The following is a 22,863-nucleotide window of genomic DNA, read 5'->3' as shown; positions in this document are numbered from 1 at the left end:
ACAATAAAATAAAATGAAATACATATTGCTTTTTTCTTTCTCTCTTTTTAAAAAAAAACATCTCCATGTTACAGTGAATAAATGGAGATTATAAGTGAATAACATTCCGTCACACTGGGGGAACACACAGTCTGTCCACCAGGAGGCACTGTTTCATTTCTGTGAAACCTGTGTCTTTGTGCGTATTGTAAATGGGGGGGGGGGGGGGGGGGGGGGGGGGTGGGTATTATAGTATATTATATTATATAAGAGGAGTCCTTTGATTAGCTGTGGCTCTTCTAGTGATTCCTACAGGAAGTCACTGTGCACAACACTGAACAGGCATGAGTGTCTTTGGTTGAAGGGCTCATCTGACATGGGCCGAGGGTCCAGGACCACCCCTCACCATGTTTTTTACTACTTTTATTTCACCGTTATCTTTTGTTATCTTATACCTTGGGTCATCACATGTGTGATAACAACCAGCCCCGGGCCCCGTGTACCCTATGTTACACCCTGACCCCAGCTTAACTTCACTCACTTTTAATGCATTTCACTTCATATAGTATAGCAGTACATAAGTCACGTCTCAACTTGTTTAAAATATTGTAAGTATGCTTAATCCCATATGGAATGGTAATGCTTGAAATTTTAGTTTTCTCCGGTTTTGAGGAACAATGGAGACCTTTATATCAGCAGTCATCCTGGAGATAGAAAGGTCATCTTGGACTTAAACTGAAGCTTATAAACTTGGGAGTGATATGTATATGTATTCTGTTGATAATTTGTCAAGTAGACAGATATTTTTTTGTCTTCTGGGATACGTTGAGGATGATATTTGAAAGCACAAAGGCAGCAATCCCTAGAATCTCTTTCTGCTAGTTTCCCATATGTGCATTAATGTAGCTGGAGTACCATAATATTCACAATTACATTATTTTGAGAATCTTTTACCAAAAAGGATGTTTTTGGCCATTGAAACCAAACGGGGCGGAGTTGGGGGTGGACGTTATAAACTCGTGATGGCCCAAAGTATAAGATAACAGGATATAACAGTGAAAAAAAGGAGGAGGGGCCCTGGCCCCTGGCCCCCGGCCTAACACGCACACGTCTGTAAATCTGTTCACGAGGAGGTTGGACATGAAATGAAATGAAGTGATTCAGTTTAGTTTTGAAGCTGCGATACAAAGAGGAGGAGCAACAAAGTAGGCTAAAGAAGTTCAGCATGCCTCGCTCGGGATTAGTTGAGCAGATTAAGAGATTACAGTGAAATTAAGTAAGTGTTGCAGGAATACCAGAAGGAGAAGGCCTGTGAAGTGACTCCTAAAAATGACCAAAATCAGCCCCATAACGCACACAAATTAGATTAAAGTGACAAACTAAGATCAGATACAGAAACGTGTGTGTTTTCTTTGATTTATGTCACGACCTGAGCTCTAAAATCAGACACACTAACCTCTTTTAAAACAGCAAATAAAACATTTTTTTTATGGGACGCCGATGAAAATAAATTCAACATTCATACAAAGGGAACAACAAACTTCCTACGTCCCTCAAAATACTTTTATATACATCATCTTATGTTGGAAAAAAAAAGAAGAAAAATGCAAACTTTAAACACGAAATAATTTTTTAAAAATGCATCTATTTCAGACACAAATCAAACACTCACGTCACACACTCGTGAGAAAAAGAAGAAGAAGAAGAAGAAGGTGGAGGAGGGTATTTTTCTGTGTAGTAAATGTCATCCTAACGTACTAATCATACTAAGTCTGACATCTACATTATGTAGGTGAGAAATGACTGGATGTATACTATATGAGGACATTTTTTAGAATGAGCAGAATGTAAAAAGGTCCTGGGACCAGCCTTAAGGTAAAAAAAATCAAACATTCCCTTTTCAAAATAAAAGCATTTCTTCTTGTCTTCCATTTAACTGCTTTTGTAAATAGGACTCTTAATTTGACGTAGACAGGAAGTGTGATCAGTAGACCAATAGAGGGTCTCTGAAAAGGTGTGAAATGTGTTAATGAAATGTGTCTACGTGAGTTTTATGGATCAAATGAGCACATGTTGATATTCTACTTGGTCACTTTCTCACTTCAAATGTTTTCAGAACTTTCAAAATAAAGGTGGAGAATCAACAGATATTTAGCCTCAGTGTGATTCATACTGATAGTATATAGTAGACAGTACAGTATATACTCAGTTTGTAGTGTGTAGTACGTTAGTGAGACATTTACTACACAGTCCGTGTGTTTTTCTGCTGTGGATCTAATCTGGATCCTCTCAGCGACAACAAGCAGCGGGAATATCAAATTATCCAAAACTATTATTATTCAATGAAGCGTTCTAATGAATAGACACAAGCATTCATTATTTATGCCTCTTAATGAATATTGCACATTGCATGCAACTTCCCGACCCACACTATGAAATGGGAGACCTGGAAATGGGACACACGCACACGCACACACACACACACACACACACACACACACACACACACACACACACACACACACGCACTAATCTGCTATTCTTCCCTTCTGTGAAGTCATTATGATTAATAATTAAAAAAATATTCTGATAACTGTTCCTCAGGAAATTTACTTTGATCTCCTGACATGTTTCGCCTGACAGCTGCCAGTCTTCCTCAGAGGCCTTTGAAGTTTCCTTGACCTCTGTGTAATAATTCCAGGAAGATTATTTTTGTCTTCTTTTAGAATGAAAATAATAAATAATATTCAAAAAGAAGACAAAAAGGATCATGCTGGAACTATTTCGCGGAACACAATGAAACTTCAAAGGAAACATCGAAGCGATCAGCAGACGCCTGTGACGAAGACTGACAGTTGTCAGGAGATCAAAGTAAATTTCCTGAGGAACAGTTGTCAGAATAAACAAAACCACAACATATCATTCAAAAAGGATCTTTCTGGAAATAACTGATTAATAATGTCATTTGACTTCAAACATTTAGCGTTAGCATTTAGCATTAGCTCACTGATTGTAAATCTTTTCCAACGCCTTATGTGTCAAACATCTTATTTCTCGTCAGAATTCTCTCTGAACTCTTACCTTAGACAAAGAAATATCTGATTTTCACTTATTTAAAATACTTTTGAATTTATTAGTGGTTTTTAAATACGTACAAGGATTTATTTGGGGTTTTTTGCAAGAATTTCGTTGAACAAATTTGTCAAGATTTGAACATTTTAGCATGTTGTGCTTTGAAAGAGTGGCAGACTCCTTGTTTTTTGTCTTTTAAATTAAAACTAAAATCAAAGAGATTTAATTGTTTATCTTAAATGGTTTCGACTCGTAAAAGTCCTGGTCTGGTTTTGGTCTCGATTGCTTTGGTCTTGCTTCCTTTTCCTTTCTGATCTAATCTAATGAGAGGTTGCCAGCTCTGCATGTGGTTTAAAGGTGACAGTGCGCTCCCTCCTGGTGGTCAGTCGTGAGCGACGCCTGATTTCAGTCTCGCACTAAACACATTAAACACATGCAAAATGGCCTGATGTCTGCGTCCACCCACCGAGGTACACATGACGTGGATTATTCAGTGGGAGTGGAGGAAATCCTAGGGTTATGACAGCGTATATAAATACTGTATGGATACACATGTGGTAGTGTGTGTGTCATGGTATATAGAAGGAGGGGCTAAGGAGGGGAGCGCCGTCCTGTTCTTGGCCCCACTTTGTCATGCATGTATAAATAACGTCACCTCAAACTAACTTAGAGAAACTGATTGGTCTGGATGCTCACAGACAGAAAGAATGACAGGATTTTCACCCTCGTACTGTCGTCTAATCATGCAAAACCCCCCCACACACACACTCCCACCGCCCGAGATGGGTGTGGCTTGTAAACAAATCTCAGAGAAGGGTGTGAATGCTGTGATATTTTTCTGCTGATGTTGCGTCGCCGCCTTTAGAGAAACGTTAGAGGAGTTATTTTAGATGGAGGGTGAAAGTTTGAACTACTTCCTAGTGTTGATCCTCAGCTTGAAAGAAACGCGTCCAGCAAACTTGTCTCTTTCGCTTCCCCGTGGGATGTTGTTGGCGTTGATCTTGCACTCGATGTTGACGTCTTGGTTGGCCGTGATGTTCAGGAACTTGATGGCGACCAGAGGCTGAGAGTAGTTCACCTGGAGAGGACGAGCACAGCAACAGCACATCGTTGGTCATCGATCGCAGCTTTTAAAACGTACGCACAGCAGCACCTACCTGAGCTTTCTTTCCGTAGTACGGATAGTACATGAGATTGAACGTGCCATTTGGAGGGAAGTATGCTAACTCTCCGATTTTGTCCGTGTCTTCTTTCTGCGGGAGTGAATCAGCATCGTCAGAGCGTTGTTTGATGGATGTCAGAGCAGAGGGGATCTACAGTCGTCTACTTTAGTCTGTAATTAATGCTAGCAGTTTAGGATAGCAGTCTAAGCTAGCAGTCTAAGGTAGCAGTATAAGCTATCAGTCTAAGATAGCAGTCTAAGCTAGTCTAAGGTAGCAGTCTAAGCTAGCAGTGTCTAAGTTAGCAGTCTAAGATAGTCTAAGCTAGCAGTCTAAGATAGTCTAAGGTAGCAGTCTAAGCTAGCAGTCTATGATAGCAGCCTAAGCTAGCAGTCTAAGTTATCAGTATAAGCTAGCAGTGTAAGATAGTCTAAGGTAGCAGTCTAAGCTAGCAGTCTATGATAGCAGCCTAAGCTAGCAGTCTAAGCTATCAGTATAAGCTAGCAGTGTAAGATAGTCTAAGCTTGCAGTCTAAGATAGCAGTATAAACTAGCAGTCTAAGATAGCAGTCTAAGATAGTCTAAGATAGCAGTCTAAGCTAGCAGTATAAGCTAGCAGTCTAAGATAGTCTAAGATAACAGTCTAAACTAGCAATCTAAGCTAGCAGTCTAAGATAGTCTAAGATAACAGTCTAAACTAGCAATCTAAGCTAGCAGTCTAAGATAGCCTAAGATAACAGTCTAAACTAGCAGTCTAAGATAGCAGTCTAAGCTAGAAGTATAAGCTAGCAGTCTAAGATAGTCTAAGATAACAGTCTAAACTAGCAGTCTAAGATAGTAGTATAAGCTAGCAGTCTAAGATAGTCTAAGGTAGCAGTCTAAGCTAGCAGTATAAGCTAGCAGTCTAAGATAGTCTAAGATAGCAGTATAAGCTAGCAGTCTAAGATAGCAGTATAAGCTAGCAGTCTAAAATAGTCTAAGCTAGCAGTATAAGCCAGCAGTATAAACTAGTATTCTAAGACCGTATAAGCTAGCAGTCTAAGATAGTCTAAGGTAGCAATATAAGCTAGCAGTGTAAGATAGTCTAAGGTAGCAGTATAAGCTAGCAGTGTAAGATAGTCTAAGGTAGCAGTATAAGCTAGCAGTCTAAGATAGTCTAAGGTAGCAGTATAAGCTAGCAGTGTAAGATAGTCTAAGGTAGCAGTATAAGCTAGCAGTCTAAGATAGTCTAAGGTAGCAGTATAAGCTAGCAGTGTAAGATAGTCTAAGGTAGCAGTATAAGCTAGCAGTGTAAGATAGTCTAAGGTAGCAGTATAAGCTAGCAGTGTAAGGCTGTGTTTGAAATTACATTCTAACGTACTAATCATACTTAATGAGTATGAAGTGCATGCACATTAGAAAGTATGAAAAGATTGAGTAGGCAAAAATGTTTTTTTAAGTATGCACGGTGGGCACACTAGTCATACTCAACCGTCCCATGATGCATTGCGAGAGGAATGTAAAATTGTCCTGGGACCAGCTTCAAGCTAAAAATCAAACATCTCCTTTTCAAAATAAAAGCATTTCTTCTTGTCCTTATTGTTTTTTTTTAACTCTTTTGTTAATAGGACTATTGTTTTTAGGTTAACAGAGAGTTTAGTAAGTAGCACAATGGAGGGTCTTTATGGATCAAATGAGCACATGATATTGATATTGTTGATATTCTACTTGGTAACTTTCTCACTTCAAATGTTTTCAGAACTTTCAAAGTAAAGGTGGAGAATCTACAGAGATATTTAGCCTCAGTGTGATTCAGGTTTTTAATGCTGTAGGTTCCAAATGCATCTTGGAAAACTTGAAAGTTTACTTCAGTGGAAACGCTCATCATACTTATGGTATATAGTAGACAGTATATACTCAGTGTAAAGTACGGAGAATGCCATTTCAAACACAGCCTAAGATATCAGTCTAAGCCTATCAATCATTCACTTAAAAAAGATGTTAAAATTGCTCTATGACATCATCTCAGGCAGCTTTAATCTACTACTTTCAAACACAGAAGAAGCTTTTGCGTTGGAGTAATGGTGTAAACTGCAGCTACATGCTAATTCTAATGCTAAGCTATCAAAATAAAACTATCCTGGATTCTAAAACAGGCAGTTTCTGCCTTTTCTTACCCATTCATTTTTCCCAACTTTGTATCTCTGACAAAGGACACATTTCACAACAACAGGAGAAAAGAAAAGATGGACAAATAGTGAGTGGATGTAGCCATGACGATGGAATCAAACCAAAGAGGCTCAATGAAAGGGAATGGAAGTAGAATGGAAGTAGAATGGAGGCAGAAAAGAAGTAGAATGGAAATAGAATGGAAGTGGAATGGAAGTGGAAGGGAAGTGGGGATCCTTCCAAAGGCTATGAGCAGACAGAGAGAGATTACCTTTGGACCACAGGTGACATACGGAGCCCTTCCATCCATTTCTGGCATCAATCCGATCACCTGGTGACAGGGACACATAACGTACATGGCTCTGTTTGAGTCCATTAAAGTACACGGCATGTTAAAGCCTGCTTTAAAGCACTCATAAAGTCATTCATTCATTCATTCGTGCAGATACAAACCATCGGCTGCTCTCACTCTGATTTTGTGGAAAACAGAAAAATACACAAAATCACTGAAAATGCACAAACTATAAAAATGCTCAAAATTATTCTAAAAACCCATAAAATGACTCCAAAAACACTCAAAATGACAATAAAAATACACAAAATGAGTCCAAAAACACGTTTAAGAGAAAAATACACAAAACTACAATAAAAATACAAAAAACTAATACAAATGACACAAAACAAGTATAACAACATACAAAGAACTCACTGTTCTTTAGTGTAATGATTAATGTTAATGCTCATGTGATTTTTCTTCCAAATGATCACATTTCTGTGACTACCGAGTGCATCTCTTCCTGTTTCTGGATCGTTTCCATTCTTTCACTCATTCCACGTTTCCTAGCAACACCATCCGACCCCCCATTCCTGCTTTTTATTTCATACCCGATTCAGCTTGATGATGATGCATGGCTTTCCGTCGTGGTATCCATAGTAACGGTCATTGATTCCGGAGCATTCATCCAACACGGTGCGGTTGAACTGACACGAGCGTTTGGGGTTGTTCTTGACATCTCCGCTGTCCTCCTGCATGAAGTGCTGGTTCGGGATGCACTCGTGGTTCTTCTCAGCCTGGACGGAGTCGTTGTAGGCTGTGTGCAGGGGGAGGGGAGACGAGGGGAGGGTTTGGTTGATTCCACCCAAAGCAGGACAGGTTCTCTCTCTTTTTAGGTGGAAACCATTCGGGGGCTAATCCACACTACATGTAAGCCACATGTGTCAAACTCAAGGGGCGGGGGCCCAAATCTGGTCCTATTGAGCTTCTAATTTGGTAAAAATGACAAACATGTATCATTGTGTAAATGATAAAATAATTCAGTTGTAGATTTCTCAGCCTAGCTTATATCACATGACAGCAGTCATTTTTTAGCCTGAAATTGAACTAAAAAAAACATTTTTCCTCAAATTATTATAGTAAATTAAACAACAATTGTTCATAATATCAAGGAAAAGTAAGTGACTTTAAATTTAAGGTCACGTTCGTTGATCGGCACGGCCTGTCGCTTTAAATAAATGTTGCATTGTGAGAAGTAGAGGCGTAACAGGTCTGTTTACATTGTGGGAAGTGTAGTTTTTCTGTTAGCTATTAGCGCTAAGCAGCCGTGTGTAACGTCTACATTTGTTATAAAAGTGCAACATCCAGGCTGTTTGTTAGAAGAGGATTAAATATCACCTTTCTCACCAACTTCCTGCTTATTCTCCCAGCATGCAGAATTATCCTAACGGACAGAGCTGTTGTTAGCAGCAGAAACGAGCCATGGCTGAGTAGTTAGGTGTTGGAAGTGCACAAATATGGTTAGAAACTGCGTGAAAGGATATGTGTTCATGAACGGGAGGATGCGCCGTGAAGAAAAGGTAACAGCTCAACATTTAGCCACAAGGAAGTAAGAGGGAACAATGTGGTGGGGGTGTGGTTAGTGCCATGACACCCGCCCATGTAAGCAGAAACGTAGTAGTGCTCTGAACAATTATGTTTACAAGCTGCATTCAAGGACTTTCTGTGAAAAAACCGCGATGCCTTGGTGCCCATTAGCTTAGACCCTTAGCTTAGCCCATTAGCTTAGCCCATTAGCTTAGCAGCTCAGCTTGAAGTGGTCCTCACATACCAGTGAATTTTGTCCCAACGTAAACGTTTTAAGTGTGTATCCCGTACCAATATTATGGAGCCAATGTCTGACAGTGTCATTATTTGGCTCTTGTTGTTATAGAAACCATTAGCTTTACAATCCACCATTGTTCAAAAACTGTAGGACAACAGAACACTGTTGCCTAGCAACAGCGAACAGGAATCAACAAACGTGTCATATCCTGTCCAAAATGGCCACTCTCCATAGTTTATGGTATAAAATCATTCTAAAAAGTCCTTTTAATGTGTTTTATATAAAAAGTTGAACCTATTTTGTTTATTGGTAATACATTAGACAATTTTTTGTTATATACATTTTCACTACAGGTACACTTTAATGTTAAAAACGATCTTTCTCCTGCTATAATCTGTGGCCCACTGGAGATCAAACTGGTGTGTATGTGGCCCCTGAACCACGCTTTGAACTCACGTGACAGGAACTTATCCAGAGCCTGAGCGTACATGTCCCAGCTCTCGGTCTCTGTGATGTTGTAGACGATCTCCAGAGCTTCGTTAGCCTTGGGTCTGATGACCATGCCTGTGAGAGGAGGAGAAGTGATGAAACAGACGTTGGCTTTGATGTGATGTGATAGGCTTTGATCTGACCTGGCGTGGCGAGTCGGTCCTGCCAGGTGGGCTTATGGTCGTCCAACGTCTGCAGCATGACGTACATGGTGAGCGCAAACAGACCGGCCAGGAAGATGTAGAAAACTAGATAGAAGAGGAGGATGAGGCCTGTAGAGGAAACAGAAAGAATAGATTCATTAAAATAGAGATAGATAGATAGATAGGTATTATAGAGAAATAGATTTTATTGATAGATTATATAAATAGATAGATGTATAGATGATAGATAGATGAATGTATAGATGTATAGCTAGATGTATTGATGATGTATAGATGAACGTATAGATAGATAGATGATCAATAGATATACAGTAGATAGTTAGATAGAGGTATAGATAGATATGTATAAATGGATAGATATTATAGATAGATGTATAGATTGATGTGTAGACGTATATATAGATAGCTAGATGTATAAATAGATGTATATATAGATAGATAGTCTTCAAACATATGCAATACAAATAATAAATGTTAATTTAAACAACTTATCTAGCTCTTCCTCAAACAGCATTATATATGAAAATGACAATAGAAACAACTCAATAACATTGATATTCATAAACCTATGTTTCAATAGGAGCAAGACATTTCATTTTTTTTTAGACATTTTTGAACATTGAACTCATTAACTTAAAGTGATTGTTTATTTCTTACTAAATCCATACGTTTTATTGATCTAGATGTTTTTAAACAGTTTGTTAGTAGATGCCTGGAATTCCACTTCATATATATTACGTATTATTCTTAATGCTCTCTTTTGTAGTTTGATTAATGTATCTATACATATTTTACATGTATTAGCCCAGTTTTCTGAGCAATAGACCATGTTAGGCAATATAAGAGATGAATAAAGCAACTTCAGACACTTTCTATTTAATATACGTTTTGTTTTATGTGGAATGCAAATAGTTTTAGATATTTATTTTTAACCATTGAAACCATTTAACCATTGTTCATTATTCATTCCTAATCAATACGTGACTTTTAAAGAGCAGTGTTTTCTATTGGAGTGAAGAATTCAGCCTGCTTTTAGATCATTTAGTAACTTTATAGATCATTTAGGAACTTTTTAGATCATTTAACAGATTTTTTAGTCACAATAACAACTTGTCATGGATGCTGCCAGGAAAAGTGAAAGATGTCGATGAAAACCTTTTGTTTACAGAAAGAAGTAAATCATTGGGTGGGAGTCCTTTATATCCTCAGTGTTTGTGTGTCTTCAACCGTCCGTGATTTACTCGCTAACTTCATCCACCAGAGCGTGTCAGCGCACTGTTTAAGGGAGAGTAACGGTCACTTTGGAGAGCTCTTCCTCTCTGCTTCGTTGTCTACTACTAAACCTCAGAGTTGGAACTGTCGCCCCTTATGGTCACAGAATATTTTTGGGTCACAAAGGTTTTTAGAGCAATTAAAAGCAGCACAAGTTATTATTTTGACTAAAAAGTTACTAAATGATCTAAAAAGCGACTAAATGATCAATAAATCTACTAAATGATCTATAAATCAGGCTGAATGTTTCACTCCAATAGAAAACAATGGGCTGTTTACAGGCAGTGGGGCCGTGTGACATCATCAGTCACATGATTTCAAGATGGAGGAACACAGGCTCTAAAACTGTAAAATAGTCCTATTTTTAAAAGTTAATAAAACAAATATGATGCATAATAATGTGTTTTGTTAGACATAGATCTACTAATAAGAACATTTTAGGTCACATTTGTAAAAAACTGGAGGATGTATTTAACTCGGTTCCTCCTCTTGTAGCGACTGTGACACAGACGTCAGTCAAACACGATCACATGGTGTCATTTAATCCTCCTGAGGTGAACATCTGTATCATCTTCCTCTGTCCTCCTCGCTGAGCTCCTAGCTCACATGGAGAGATGGACTTCATTTTATTATTTGCTGGAGCTGTGGGTGCTCCTCACTTATTAAAACGTTATGAAAGAACACGGATAGAGTTTCTGAGTCCACACAGGAGAGGAGGAGGAGGACCACCTCCTGCTAGACCTCAGCTTACAGGAAGTAGACCCCCAACGTGGTCAGTGTATTAGCACGCTATCACTAACAGCCCCATCACTTAAAGCACTTAAAGCAGTGGTTTCCAACCTTTGTCGTGTTGTGGCCCCATTTTTATAATTTCACAAATATCTGGCGACCCCAGACACGAACTTCCTCTAAAATGAGATATTAATGATCATGTTTGTTACACTGTTTTACAAATACAAAGTAGTAATATGTGTTTTCATTTTGCTTTTAATATGAACTAGATTAATATTTGATAAAGTGAAAGTATAAAAAACAGTTGTTAAAGAATGTATGCGTGGTGTTTTAATTTGAAAAACATTTCAGCTCTTTGAGCTTTCTGCCCTGTCCTGCACTCTATTTCTGTGATATTATTGTCACTACGGTTTTGTATTTCATTGTGTATTTGTAATATTTTGTATATATTCTATTATATTTATATTTTTGGTTTTCTATTTTTATTCATTATTTTACTTAACATGGAACTTGTGTACATGTTCATTAACATAATGACAATAATCCTTCAATTGTGTTTTTTTTTAACTGTGCAAAATATTACAAATAAATAAATAAATGCATGTGCCTCCTGGTGACTTTTTAATGTTTTATTTTAGGAACTTTAATATTTGATGATTGTCTCTTATCAAATACTGTTTATTTATTTTATTTTATTATGTTTCATAATATGTAAATGGCTGTGTGATATGTTATGTAGCTACAGTTTCCACTCTATAATTTATTGTATATTTCCTATAATTTATATTCTTTTAGGGTGATATTAGAACATTCTGTCCAGGGACTACAGATGAAAAATAGCCTTCTGGCTAAATCTGCTACATTTTCTGTATGAATATTAATGTAAACTGTCCCTGTTAAATAAACCAATAAATAAATAAATACATGTAAGGAATTAAAAATCAGATTAAACGTAACGCATCACATCATAGTCGACCAATCAGATTAAATGTAATACATCACATCATAGTCGACCAATCAGATTAAATGTAATACATCACATCATAGTCGACCAATCAGATTAAATGTAATACATCACATCATAGTCGACCAATCAGATTAAATGTAATACATCACATCATAGTCGACCAATCAGATTAAACGTAATGCATCACATCATAGTCGACCAATCAGATTAAATGTAATACATCACATCCGACCAATATTTTTAGAGTTAATAAATGTAACTATACTTAGGGAATTACTTTAATTTCTAATTGAATACCATTGTGTTATTTTATTGAAACAAAGAAATACAAAATCAGAGAAAAATATTCAAAACGGCAACAAAAGCACACAAAAAAGACCCTAAAACACAAAATGGCAACAAAAATACACAAAACGACAAAATGTAAAACAACATTTTGACAAACCTTTTTTTTTCTACAGATGTCTTTATGGAAAATTCATTCAGTTCTAATTGTGGTAAATTGTGTCTCTTCCTTTTTGAAGTTTCTACATCAGATGTTTACTGTATGTAAGGGACCCGTACCAAGATTTATTACCAACAATAAATGAAAGAGATTAGTAACTTTTAATCAACTAGAGTAGATGTATCCGTACTCTTTACACCTGCAAACATGACACCACCTGGGGGAGAATAAGTGTGCACGTGCACATGCACGTGGGGTGAGAGTGCACGTTTACAGCTGTGCAGCAGATGACAGACAGTAAAACATGTGGTTTATCTGCAGTCGGCAGCTGAAAGCTCACAACACAAAGAGCGTTTGGTGGCGTCTCTTCTTCAGAGACAGGAAGCGACGCTTTCCTTTCAGAATAAATTAAAAAGACAAACATCCTGTTTAGTGGATGATCAAAAAGAGCAGTGAACTAAAAAGGATCAGAGACACAACTTTTATCACAGCGTGTGATTGTGTCACATGACCAACATTGATGTCAGCATTAGAATACGACCAATCAGAGCTTTAACACAGGAAACTACAAAGAAAAAGTTTTTAGGGTTTTTTTGTATATTTTTCTGATTGATGTCTTTTGTGTTGTTGTATTTTTCTCTCTGTGTGTTATTGTTGGTTTTTTGTGCATGTTTTTAAGAGTCGTTTTGTATATTTTTCGTTCATTTTGTGTATTTTTTCCAATTTTGCACATTTTGTGGTCGTTTTGTATAATTTTCTGCCATCTTTGTATACTTTAGTGGTTCTTTGTGTGTTATGTAGTCGTTTTCTGTATTGTTGTCATTCATATATTTTTCTGTAATTTTTTTGTTGTTTTATGTGCTTTTAGAGTCATGTTTTGTATTTTTGTTATATTTTTGTATATTTTTCTGTAAATTTTTTTGTATCGTTATTTGATGTATTTTTGCTGTTTTTTAGTGCATTGCGTTTTGTTGTCGTTTTGTATATTTTCCTACCATCTTTAAAATACTTTAGAGGTTGTTTTGTGTGTTTGATTTGTCTTTCTCTGTAATTTTACTGTCATTCGTATATTTTTATGTCATTTTGTCTGTTTTATATGCTTTTGGATTAATTTATTGTATTTTTCATGTAATTTCATGTGTTTTTGTGAGTTATTTTATGTATTTTTGCAGTTGTCTTGTGCATTTCTTTACTATTTTGCATGATTTGTTGTCATTTTTTTTACATTTTCTGCCATCTTTACATACTTTTGAGGTGTTTTTGTGTGTTTATCTTGTCTTTTTCTGTAATTTTGTTGATCTGTACGTATTTTTCTTTCATTTTGTGTATTTTTGTTGTTGTTTTATGTGCTTTTGAAATAATTTATTGTATTACTGTATATTTTTATGCAATTTTGTGAGTCATTTAATGTATTTTTGCTGTTTTGTGCATTTGTCAACAGTTTTTTTATTCTGTGTATTCTCCCGTGTGTGTTCGGAGTTGCACAAAGTTACACACAGCCCATACGGTTGCCCGTGTATGATCAGGATTGTTTCAACATGTTTCTTGTGTTTCTTGTTGTCATCGTGTGTGGTGCAGAATATCTCATTACGAGTGGTTTCAGTCGCATCTCTTTCACACTCCAGTTCCACTATCTCCATATCATTGCTGTTCTATATAAAGTAGAGCAGACAGGAAAAGGCTTCGTGTTTCATCATCAAAGATGCTTTGATGTGATGCATCGCGCTGCATAATTACAGCAGTGAACAACACATTGGAGAGTGAATGGAAGAGTTACCAAGTTTAGCAGCAGAGCCACAAATAGGCTAATTAACGAGCCTAAGAGAGCACGGCTTAAAAAAAGGCCGTCAGACCTTAGAGCACCTCCAGCTCTGAGCTGGATTAAATCCTGCACTGCAGGAGAGGAGCTACAGTCAATGATTCCCACCTTGGCACACACACACACACACACACACACACACACACACACACACACACACACTGGAACACCAACACACCAATGCACCACAGACACAATGTCTCAGAGAACCTCGCCCCAACCATCAAAGTTCTTCAAAGAACTTTTTACTGGAAAGTGTTGACTGATACCTTGCCCGGCCGTTAGATTAGGATTAAACCTGTCACTGATTTGTGCGCACTGGGAGGGGCTGCTTGGCTTGGAGGTGATACAAATAGCATTTGGCCCTCGGCTTTACCCAGATTAAAATCCTCCAATGTCATTAGAAGAGAACCATATGTGCCCTGCATGTCAATTCATCAATGTTTCAAACACCTGCAGGGCTTTGGACGACAGAACCAATCAGGATTCATTCAGAGAAAAAAGATAAATCACTGTCGGACGTGTTTAATCAAGCCTGGATCGTCTGAGTTAAACTTCCGTGAGTGGCTCTAATAAAGTACAAAGTGTTCCAGTGATCAATAGTAGCAGAATATGCCGCAGTCAGATTTCAGCACCGGAGTCTCTCCCAACTTCAGGACCCAGGACAGCGACAGAGTGACAGAAAGTGACAGAGCGACAGAGTGTACCAGAGGAAAACCTGTTGGCTGTGTTTGTGTTTTTGCTGCAGTGCTCACCCCAGCTGCTGGCCGTCCTGCCCAGGAACTCCCTGGTCCTCGGGTTCCACAGGAACTCCTTCCAATCGCCCTTTTCTCCATCCTTGGCCATTTTCTCATAAAAAGTTGGGACACCAGAAAGCAGTGAGAGGAGCTCCAGAAAGGAGCCAGCAGAGGTTCAGAAGGCTCTACTGGCTATGCTGGGGGCCCAGGGACTGCAGAGCTGTGCCTCAGTGGTCTAATGTGAGCTTCTATAATGTCAGATCTATGGTGATGAGCCAACAGGGTGCTACGCTGCTACGCTAAGGAGTGCCCTCCCCCACCGGCTCCCGCTGCATGCCGCAGAGTTTTGATGAGTGCTGCAGAAATGTAGTGATACTGCGGTAAAGCATAGCCTCCGCCTCTCAGAGAGCACCCCCCACCACACCCCCCCCCCCCTCCCCTGCTTTGATCCATCCTCCTCCTTCTCCTCCTCCAGCCTGACCAATCAGATCACTCACATCCAACACACGTCACAGATCCAACACGAGCTCAACAACCTGTATAAGACCAATAGAAGAAGATTAGAGCAGCATGGATAGGTTTGATCACTAAACATGTTACTGTAGCTGATCTTGATCAACATTCATGTCAGCATTAGAATGATAATGATCAGAGCATTAATACAGGAAACTACAAAGGAACTGTGTGTTTTTTTTTTTTTTTTCATTTTATGTATTTTTCTCTAATTTTGTCTGAGTTTGTCTGTTACTTTGTGAATTTTTTAATGTTGATTTATGAATTATTTGTCATTTTGCATGTGTTTGTATAGTTTGTGTATGTTCGTCTGAGCATTTACACAAAACACAAAGTAATTTCATTTATTTATGGCATTTAATAAGATTCATTTTGTGTTTTAGATTATTTTGTGTATTTTTGTTGTCATATGAGTGATGTATTGTCATTTTGTGTATTTCTGTTGTTTTGTAAACGTTTTTGTTATTTTTGTCGTCATCTTCTGTGCCTTTGAAATGATTTTGATCATTTTAGATAGTTTTAATCGTTTCTTTTAAAATGTTTTTGATGTCATTGAAAGAACAAAGGGTTTGTGTGTTTTTGTTGTCGTTTCAGGTATTTTTTCTCCTTTTTAAATGTATCTTATTTATTTACTTTGTACATTCACAATACATGATATCACAGAAATAGATTTATATACAGTGCAGGAAGCCTCCAAAATGAACACAATGACTCAATATGGCATACATAAAGCGATATAAACAAGAATTAAAATATAATGTTTAATATATAAAAGGTTATATATATATATATATTTGTTTTTAGATTCATTTCATGAATGTTTTTTGTTATTTCTGTGTATTTTTGTAGTCATATTAGTTGTCTTGTAAGTTTTGTTGCCACTTCATTTTTCTTAAATTTTTTAAATATTTAAAAAAATAGTTTTTTGTATTTCTGGAATGATTTTTGAATGTTTATGTTGGGGGATACAAAAATATTAGTCTGAGGTTTTTGTAATTGTTCTGTGTGTTTGTGTATTTCCACTGTCATTATGTAATTTATTGTATATTATTTTTTACAACTTTTGGTTGATTTTGTGAATTTCTGGTCTCATTTGATATATTTCTGAGCTATTATGTATTTTTGTATCTAGTTTTTCTCTTTAGACTTTTTATTTTTGTTGTCATTTTATACATTTCTCTGATATGTTTGTGTATTTCTAGTCTCTGTACGAACGCGTAGAGCTGCCATGGGAGGAAATATGTTTTGACAAACATTATATTGTACAAACAATATCATTAAATTATACAAATATATTATATTGTTTTTACAATATAATTATAGTATCTGTAAAATATAATTATATTGTTTGTTTGATTCCGTAGTCTTGTCTGATTTTTGTGTATAAATAATTTCTGTAATAGCATTACTTCTTTGCTCAAAGGCACATCAAAAGGAGGTGATGGGGGACATCGTCGCCCTCACCAGGACAGAGAAGGAACTGCACCTGCTCAACACGAGGCATGAAGACAGCAAACCAATGTGTTTGTTGTGTAAAGTTCATTATATAAAATTTATTTTCAATCACAATATCAATGCAAATATAGCACTACAGTGATTTTTAAGGGACACCGTATCTTACCATATCAATATAGTATTAGTATGGCACTGGTATAATGGCCACAGATTCAGAAGAAGACGCACAAAACTAACATCTCGTGTGTTTTTGGAAACGATACCTTGGGCTCCTCGTGGGTCTGTGGAAAGGAAACGGTGATACCCTGGTACCAGTTCAAACTGGGAACGCTGGTTTGGGTGGAAGGAATCTCTGCATGCATTGCACTTGCCCACTTCCCTTCAACCTAGGCCTGTTGCTTTGTAAAAACGACGGATTGAATTAGCTTTGTAAAAACATTGACCCTCGAGTATACGAGCTGCAGTTAGGTCTAAAAAAACCCAAAGGATTTAAAAAAAAGGCCGAGCAGTGACTCTGGGACACTGGAATAGGTCTTTCTCCTCACGTGGTGAACTGGACTGTACAGTTTGGTGTGATAACTATAGGAAAAAAAACAAAAACAACAACCACCAAGAGACATTCAAGCGCCTGAATACCATTACAGAAGGGCTCACTCTTCAAGGTACGAGATTCATTTCACGTGGCTTTGAAAAAGGAAAACTAAATATGTAACAATGAGCACGGAAGTCATAACGTCTCCCGTGACAGCAGTAGTTCAAGGTAGCAGCAAAGTATTCAACCGTTAATCTGTACACGGAGGGATAAAGGAAGGTAGAAAAAGGGCGTAAAGAAAGCGAGAACACATCTTAAAGGGAGTCTTGCATACGATGAAATCAACGTGGTCATAGCGCCCCCCGTCTGCTCGGGGGAGAACTACGACTAACGGATGGACCGGCAGATAAAGTACTTCATTCTTTTTATAGAAAACAAAAACAATCCAACCAAAGTGGTTTATACAGGATATGCTACATAATATGTATGGACTACGAGTATGGAAATGGAAATCATTGCTACATTTTCAATACAGTTGTACAACATCGATTTTACAGCTGAACGAGTGGACGGGAGGAATTATGTTCAATCTGTGCAGTTTGTTCCAGCATCAGCTGCACACGCTGAGCTAACAGGCTAAGCTAACACGCTATGCTAATGCTGTCACTCCTTGGTTTTTACAGGAACGACCTCCAATGTTTCTGAAACGTTCAAACTGAACCCAGTGGAAAACCGTGACGTCAGCCATAATCAAACTCCACTAGTATCACACTGAGTTTATTAGTGAAGCAGTACCTATCACTAGTACTACTAGTTAGCATCATATGCTAATAAGGGTGGGGAAAGTAGATCCAGGCTTTGCATTGGCTTATGAAAATATTAAAACCAATCAGGGAGCTGGATTTGGTTCTAGTCCCTCCTACTTCATTTCCATTAGGTCTACAAGTTTACGAGTATTACTAGTAGTGCGGCAGATTAAACTGCATATTTCAAGAATCGTTCACTTTGGTATCAAAGCATTCAATTTGGCACAGATGTTCTCTAAGGGCCATTATTTTGGAAAAAGGCGTTGGCCATTAAAAACTTTAAGATGGCGGCCATTTTTCAAGATGGCCACCAGTGCAATTCAATGGTTATTTTATAACCAAAAAATGCTCGGATCGGGCCAAACAAGGTGTCAGTGGAAAGATGTGGTCATTTAGGTGGATTAGTTTAAACTGGCAAATAATGTCCATTACAAATCATGAATGTGGTTAAATTGGCAAAAATAAACATGAAATATGGTGAAAAGAGGTTAAAAGTGACAATAACGGGTGAACATATGTGACATTAGGTGGAAAAGTGGTGGAAAGTGTTTATAAGTGCTGAACATGTCTGGAAAGTAGAAAACATGTGCAGTAAATACATTAAAATGTGATGTAGAAGTGTCAGAAATGGGAGAAATGTAGAAAAAATACATTAAAAGGAGCAAAAATATGGCAAGAAAAAGTGATGAAAAAAGGTTAAAATATGGTGAGTTTTGTGTAGTTGTAGAATAAGGGTGAAAATAAGCAAAATTGGGGTGAAATTGTTAAAAAAAAAAATTCTTAGATTTTTGAAGGCATCTGGGGACCCCCTCAGTGTCTTGCGACCCCAAATGGGGTCCTGTAAAGTCAATGAGTAACTAGTAGTACCCCTCCCCCTCCCCTTTATTAGCATATGATGCTAACTAGTAGCACTAGTGACACTTTTTAGAGTTTAACTGTGGTTGATTTCACTGATGTCACATTTAAAATCAGACGACTTTCCATAGAACCAGACTCTGTGTGTGTGTGTGTGTGTGTGTGTGTGTGTGTGTGTGTGTGTGTGTGTGTGTGTGTGTGTGTGAGCACTCACTTTAACCACGTGAGGCTCTGTTGGTTGGATGCGACGGATGCGGTGGCCGACCCCTCCCTCTCTACACAGATACTCTACAACACTGTATGTCTACCATGACATGCAGAGCAGGAACAGTAAATAGGACTCGTGGATAAAGATATGTAACGTTACGTTGGGCTAGTCCACACACGCTCTCAGTATGTTTGCTCCTGCTTCAGGAGGATATTGCTATAAAATTGTTGAGATTTTACATTATTATAAATATGCAAACAGATACAGTAGGTAGCTTTTACTCCTCAGTGATGGTTAATTGCATCCACAAGGACAATCTATTTAATACCAACACATCTCATATACATTCACGATTTCTCAACAAACACTATCTATGAGCAGTGCCTGCGCGTTTCCTCTCTGTCTCAAGTAGTCAGGAAGAAATTTGGCAAAAACCAAAATTAGGGCCTCCGATTTTCCCGTTTCTTTAAAATTTCCAAAATTCCATTTCAGGGTTTGACCGTTTCCACGTCAGGATAAACTTTTCCCGTTTGAACAACTTTACTGGCTATTAAATGATCCTGAAATCACACAAAATGTGTTAAACAGGGTTAGTTGAGTTATTAATTTGACATTTCAAATGTTTCAGAGAACTTACGTAAACGGGATGGTACAATGGTTAGCGCCGTTAGCCACACCGCTAACCCACAGCCATGTGTTTAACGAGAATAATCCCATTGTAATGAGTGATTTGGTCTCAAAATATTATTTATGAAACCTTTAAATCACGTTTTTCACTAAAACCTCAGCGTGTGATTGGAGATGATTCTGCTGTGACGTGTCACCAGGTAAACCGATCACCTGTTCATTTATTACACCATCAGCTAAACCTGTCATTTTCACATTTCTTAATTAATAACACATCAGATGAAGCTCTGCATTCATTTCCAGTCACAGGATAACACGATGACCAATCGATCTGTAACACATAGTGAGAGAAACAGGAATTGGATATATTTGAGTCATTCCGTCATCTGTTTCCGGGTGAAAAAAATATTGCGTAAATGTGTGATTTTGTCCCAAACATGCATGTGAGGGTTTTCTGTGTCCTGTTGGTGCCTGATTTCAAATAAAAAGAGAGAGAAATAAGATTGTGCAAGATTGATTTTTCCGAGATTAGTCGACACATTTGTCGCAATTTTTAGATGTTCAATAACTCATTTATGTAAATGATTTAAAACTGCTTTTCTGTGCTACGTTAGGGCCTGATTTTAAATAAAAATGGAGAAGTAGAGAGCGCTTTTCGTTTCAAAACGTTAATTTGGTTTTTCTGCGCTCACAGAAAATCGGAGGCCCTTTGATCGGAGCGAACGAGCCCCCGCCCACATGGTGCGTTGGAGCTTCACAGCAGAATTTACTGGTGCTTTGTTTGGCAATGGGAACATTTTGTGGTTGTTGTGGAACACGGAGCAGACTAAGAAAAGCATGTGGGGTGATTGTGATCCTTCTTTAGTCTGCGGTGATAAAGAAGCATCGGTAAGTGTTCAGTAAGCGTCCTCACTGTTGCACAGATCCATTTCTCACACATTAAGAGCACTATATCATCACTATATCATCATGTTTCCTCTGTCGGCGCTCACACAGTGGCTATCACTTCACCACCACCACCACCACGTCATTCTGTCACTACCAGGAAATATCCAACAATCTCTGGGGTTTTTTTCCTGTCAAGGAAGCCCCCCCCCCGTCTCATATGGCCGTGTCCCACACCACAGCCTGGGGCCTCTGGCAGGGTGGGGTGCCAGTCTTGCGGGGCTCAGGGGTCCGTCTCCAGCTGGGGAGGATGGGCATGCTGTCCTGTTTGCACAGGCTTTTCTCTGGACGCCTGTGGGCTTTGATCTCTTTGCACAGGCAGCGTTTGCGTTCGATGACTTCCAGCAGCTTCCCGTCTCTCTGGGTCTGGATGGTGGAGGAGGAGGCCCCGCCGCCGCCAGGCGCCCCTCCCTGTGCCAGCTGGGCCAGCTGCTGGAACTGCAGCTGTAGGTGGTGCTGTTGCTGCAGCTGCTGCAGCTGCTGCTTCAGTTGCAGCTGCTGCTGGTGCAGCTGGAGCTGCTGCTGCTGGCGAGACACGCACGGACTGCAGGAGGCTGGGGGCGGGGCCACAGCGTGCAGCTATACACACGGGAAGAAGATGAAAAAAAAAAATCATGTTTGGGATTCAGGTGGGAGAGAAAATAACATTTAAACCCAGAATCAGTAGAATATCCACAAACTTTTTTTAAAAGCATTTTTAAACATGATTTCATTATTCACGCACTTTGGTCTAAAAACATTCTGAAATTTTAACCAATTGTTCCTTAATTATTCAATATTCACACTGTAATATGTTTAGTTTGATCTGATTAATACTTTTGAGATTGAGATTGGGACAATTAAATGTTCATCTTCCAATACATCAGGAACTCCATCACATAGAAATGTAAATATGGTATAGTAATAAGCTCCTCCTACTCCCTCAGAATATAGAAAAAGATCTGCTATACATCCTATATATCTGGTGGACATGTCAGCTCATCTAAATAGTCACTAAAGCTGATTACCCCAACATGTTCCAGACCCAAACACACACTTACTTTTTCCTATTTTGACCATTTGTTGAAATGACATGGAATGACTCGTCTGAACTGTTAGCATCAGTTAGCTCACTGACAGATATGATCATGTTTTCACACATTTTAATTAACTCACAACTTTTAAATACAGACAAGAATTTAGCTGAAGAAATTTGAGATTTTGGTTTCATGTTGTTTTTGTCTGTAAAAGTAAAGGTAAAATTAAAGAGAGAGAGAAAAAGCTCAAAGGATGCACACAGTATAAGACAAAGAAAAAACAAGTGAGGAGTTACAAAGTAACACAAAAGAAGAAATAACACAAAAATACAAACAGAAATACTCAAATTTACTCCAAAGACACACAAGATCACTACAAAAATGACCCAAAAATATGCAAAATGATAAAAAAGGACAAAAAGACTACAAATATACAAAATATGACGAAGAAAAATACACAAAAATACTCCAAAGAGACAGGACCATCTATAAGGGGGAATAAAGGGGAGAGATTTTTGGGGTCCATCCATAAAGTCAGTAAAATGATGGTCTATTGTTCTATGAATCTGTGATAACCACATTTATTTATTCATCTGAATAATATCCACTGTTATCCAGGAACGTTTATTATTATTTACTTGTTTTAATCAGAAATAAAATGGGTTAAAAAATGTGGTGGAAAAGGTGGTGAAATGAGATTTTAAAAAACACAGAAATTGGTGAAAAGTTGTAAATTAGAGTGGATAAAAACAGACAGAAAGACAGACAGTTCAAAGTGAGAATATTAGAGTAAAAGTGGCAGAAATGTGAATGATAAATTGTGC

The 22,863-nt window shown here is 38.0% G+C and overlaps 2 protein-coding genes across 3 annotated transcripts in view; both read right to left on the bottom strand.

Annotated features, from left to right (window-relative positions):
- Positions 1–3,423: 3,423 nt before the first annotated feature.
- Positions 3,424–15,458, bottom strand: atp1b2b (ATPase Na+/K+ transporting subunit beta 2b). Its single transcript, XM_028466487.1, has 7 exons — positions 15,101–15,458; positions 9,090–9,218; positions 8,914–9,021; positions 7,244–7,449; positions 6,630–6,689; positions 4,209–4,304; positions 3,424–4,129 (listed from the first exon to the last, which is right to left on the bottom strand). Exons 1-7 carry the CDS (start codon positions 15,189–15,191, stop codon positions 3,962–3,964), a joined length of 858 nt encoding a protein of 285 aa, XP_028322288.1. The 5' UTR covers positions 15,192–15,458; the 3' UTR covers positions 3,424–3,961.
- Positions 15,459–19,418: 3,960 nt separating this feature from the next.
- Positions 19,419–22,863, bottom strand: part of nyap1 (neuronal tyrosine phosphorylated phosphoinositide-3-kinase adaptor 1) — a 44,882-nt gene continuing 41,437 nt past the window's right edge. For both annotated transcript variants that reach the window (XM_028466473.1, XM_028466474.1), the window contains exon 7: positions 19,419–21,602. In XM_028466473.1, the coding sequence (XP_028322274.1) occupies positions 21,180–21,602 (423 nt within the window). In that variant the 3' untranslated portion in view covers positions 19,419–21,179. The remainder of the gene's footprint in view (positions 21,603–22,863) is intronic.

The sequence above is a fragment of the Gouania willdenowi genome, chromosome 14, assembly GCF_900634775.1.
Source record: "Gouania willdenowi chromosome 14, fGouWil2.1, whole genome shotgun sequence".
Classification (NCBI taxonomy): Eukaryota; Metazoa; Chordata; class Actinopteri; order Blenniiformes; family Gobiesocidae; genus Gouania; species Gouania willdenowi.
The sequence above is the reverse complement of the archived record's forward strand: the minus strand, read 5'-3'. Positions and strand labels throughout refer to the sequence as shown.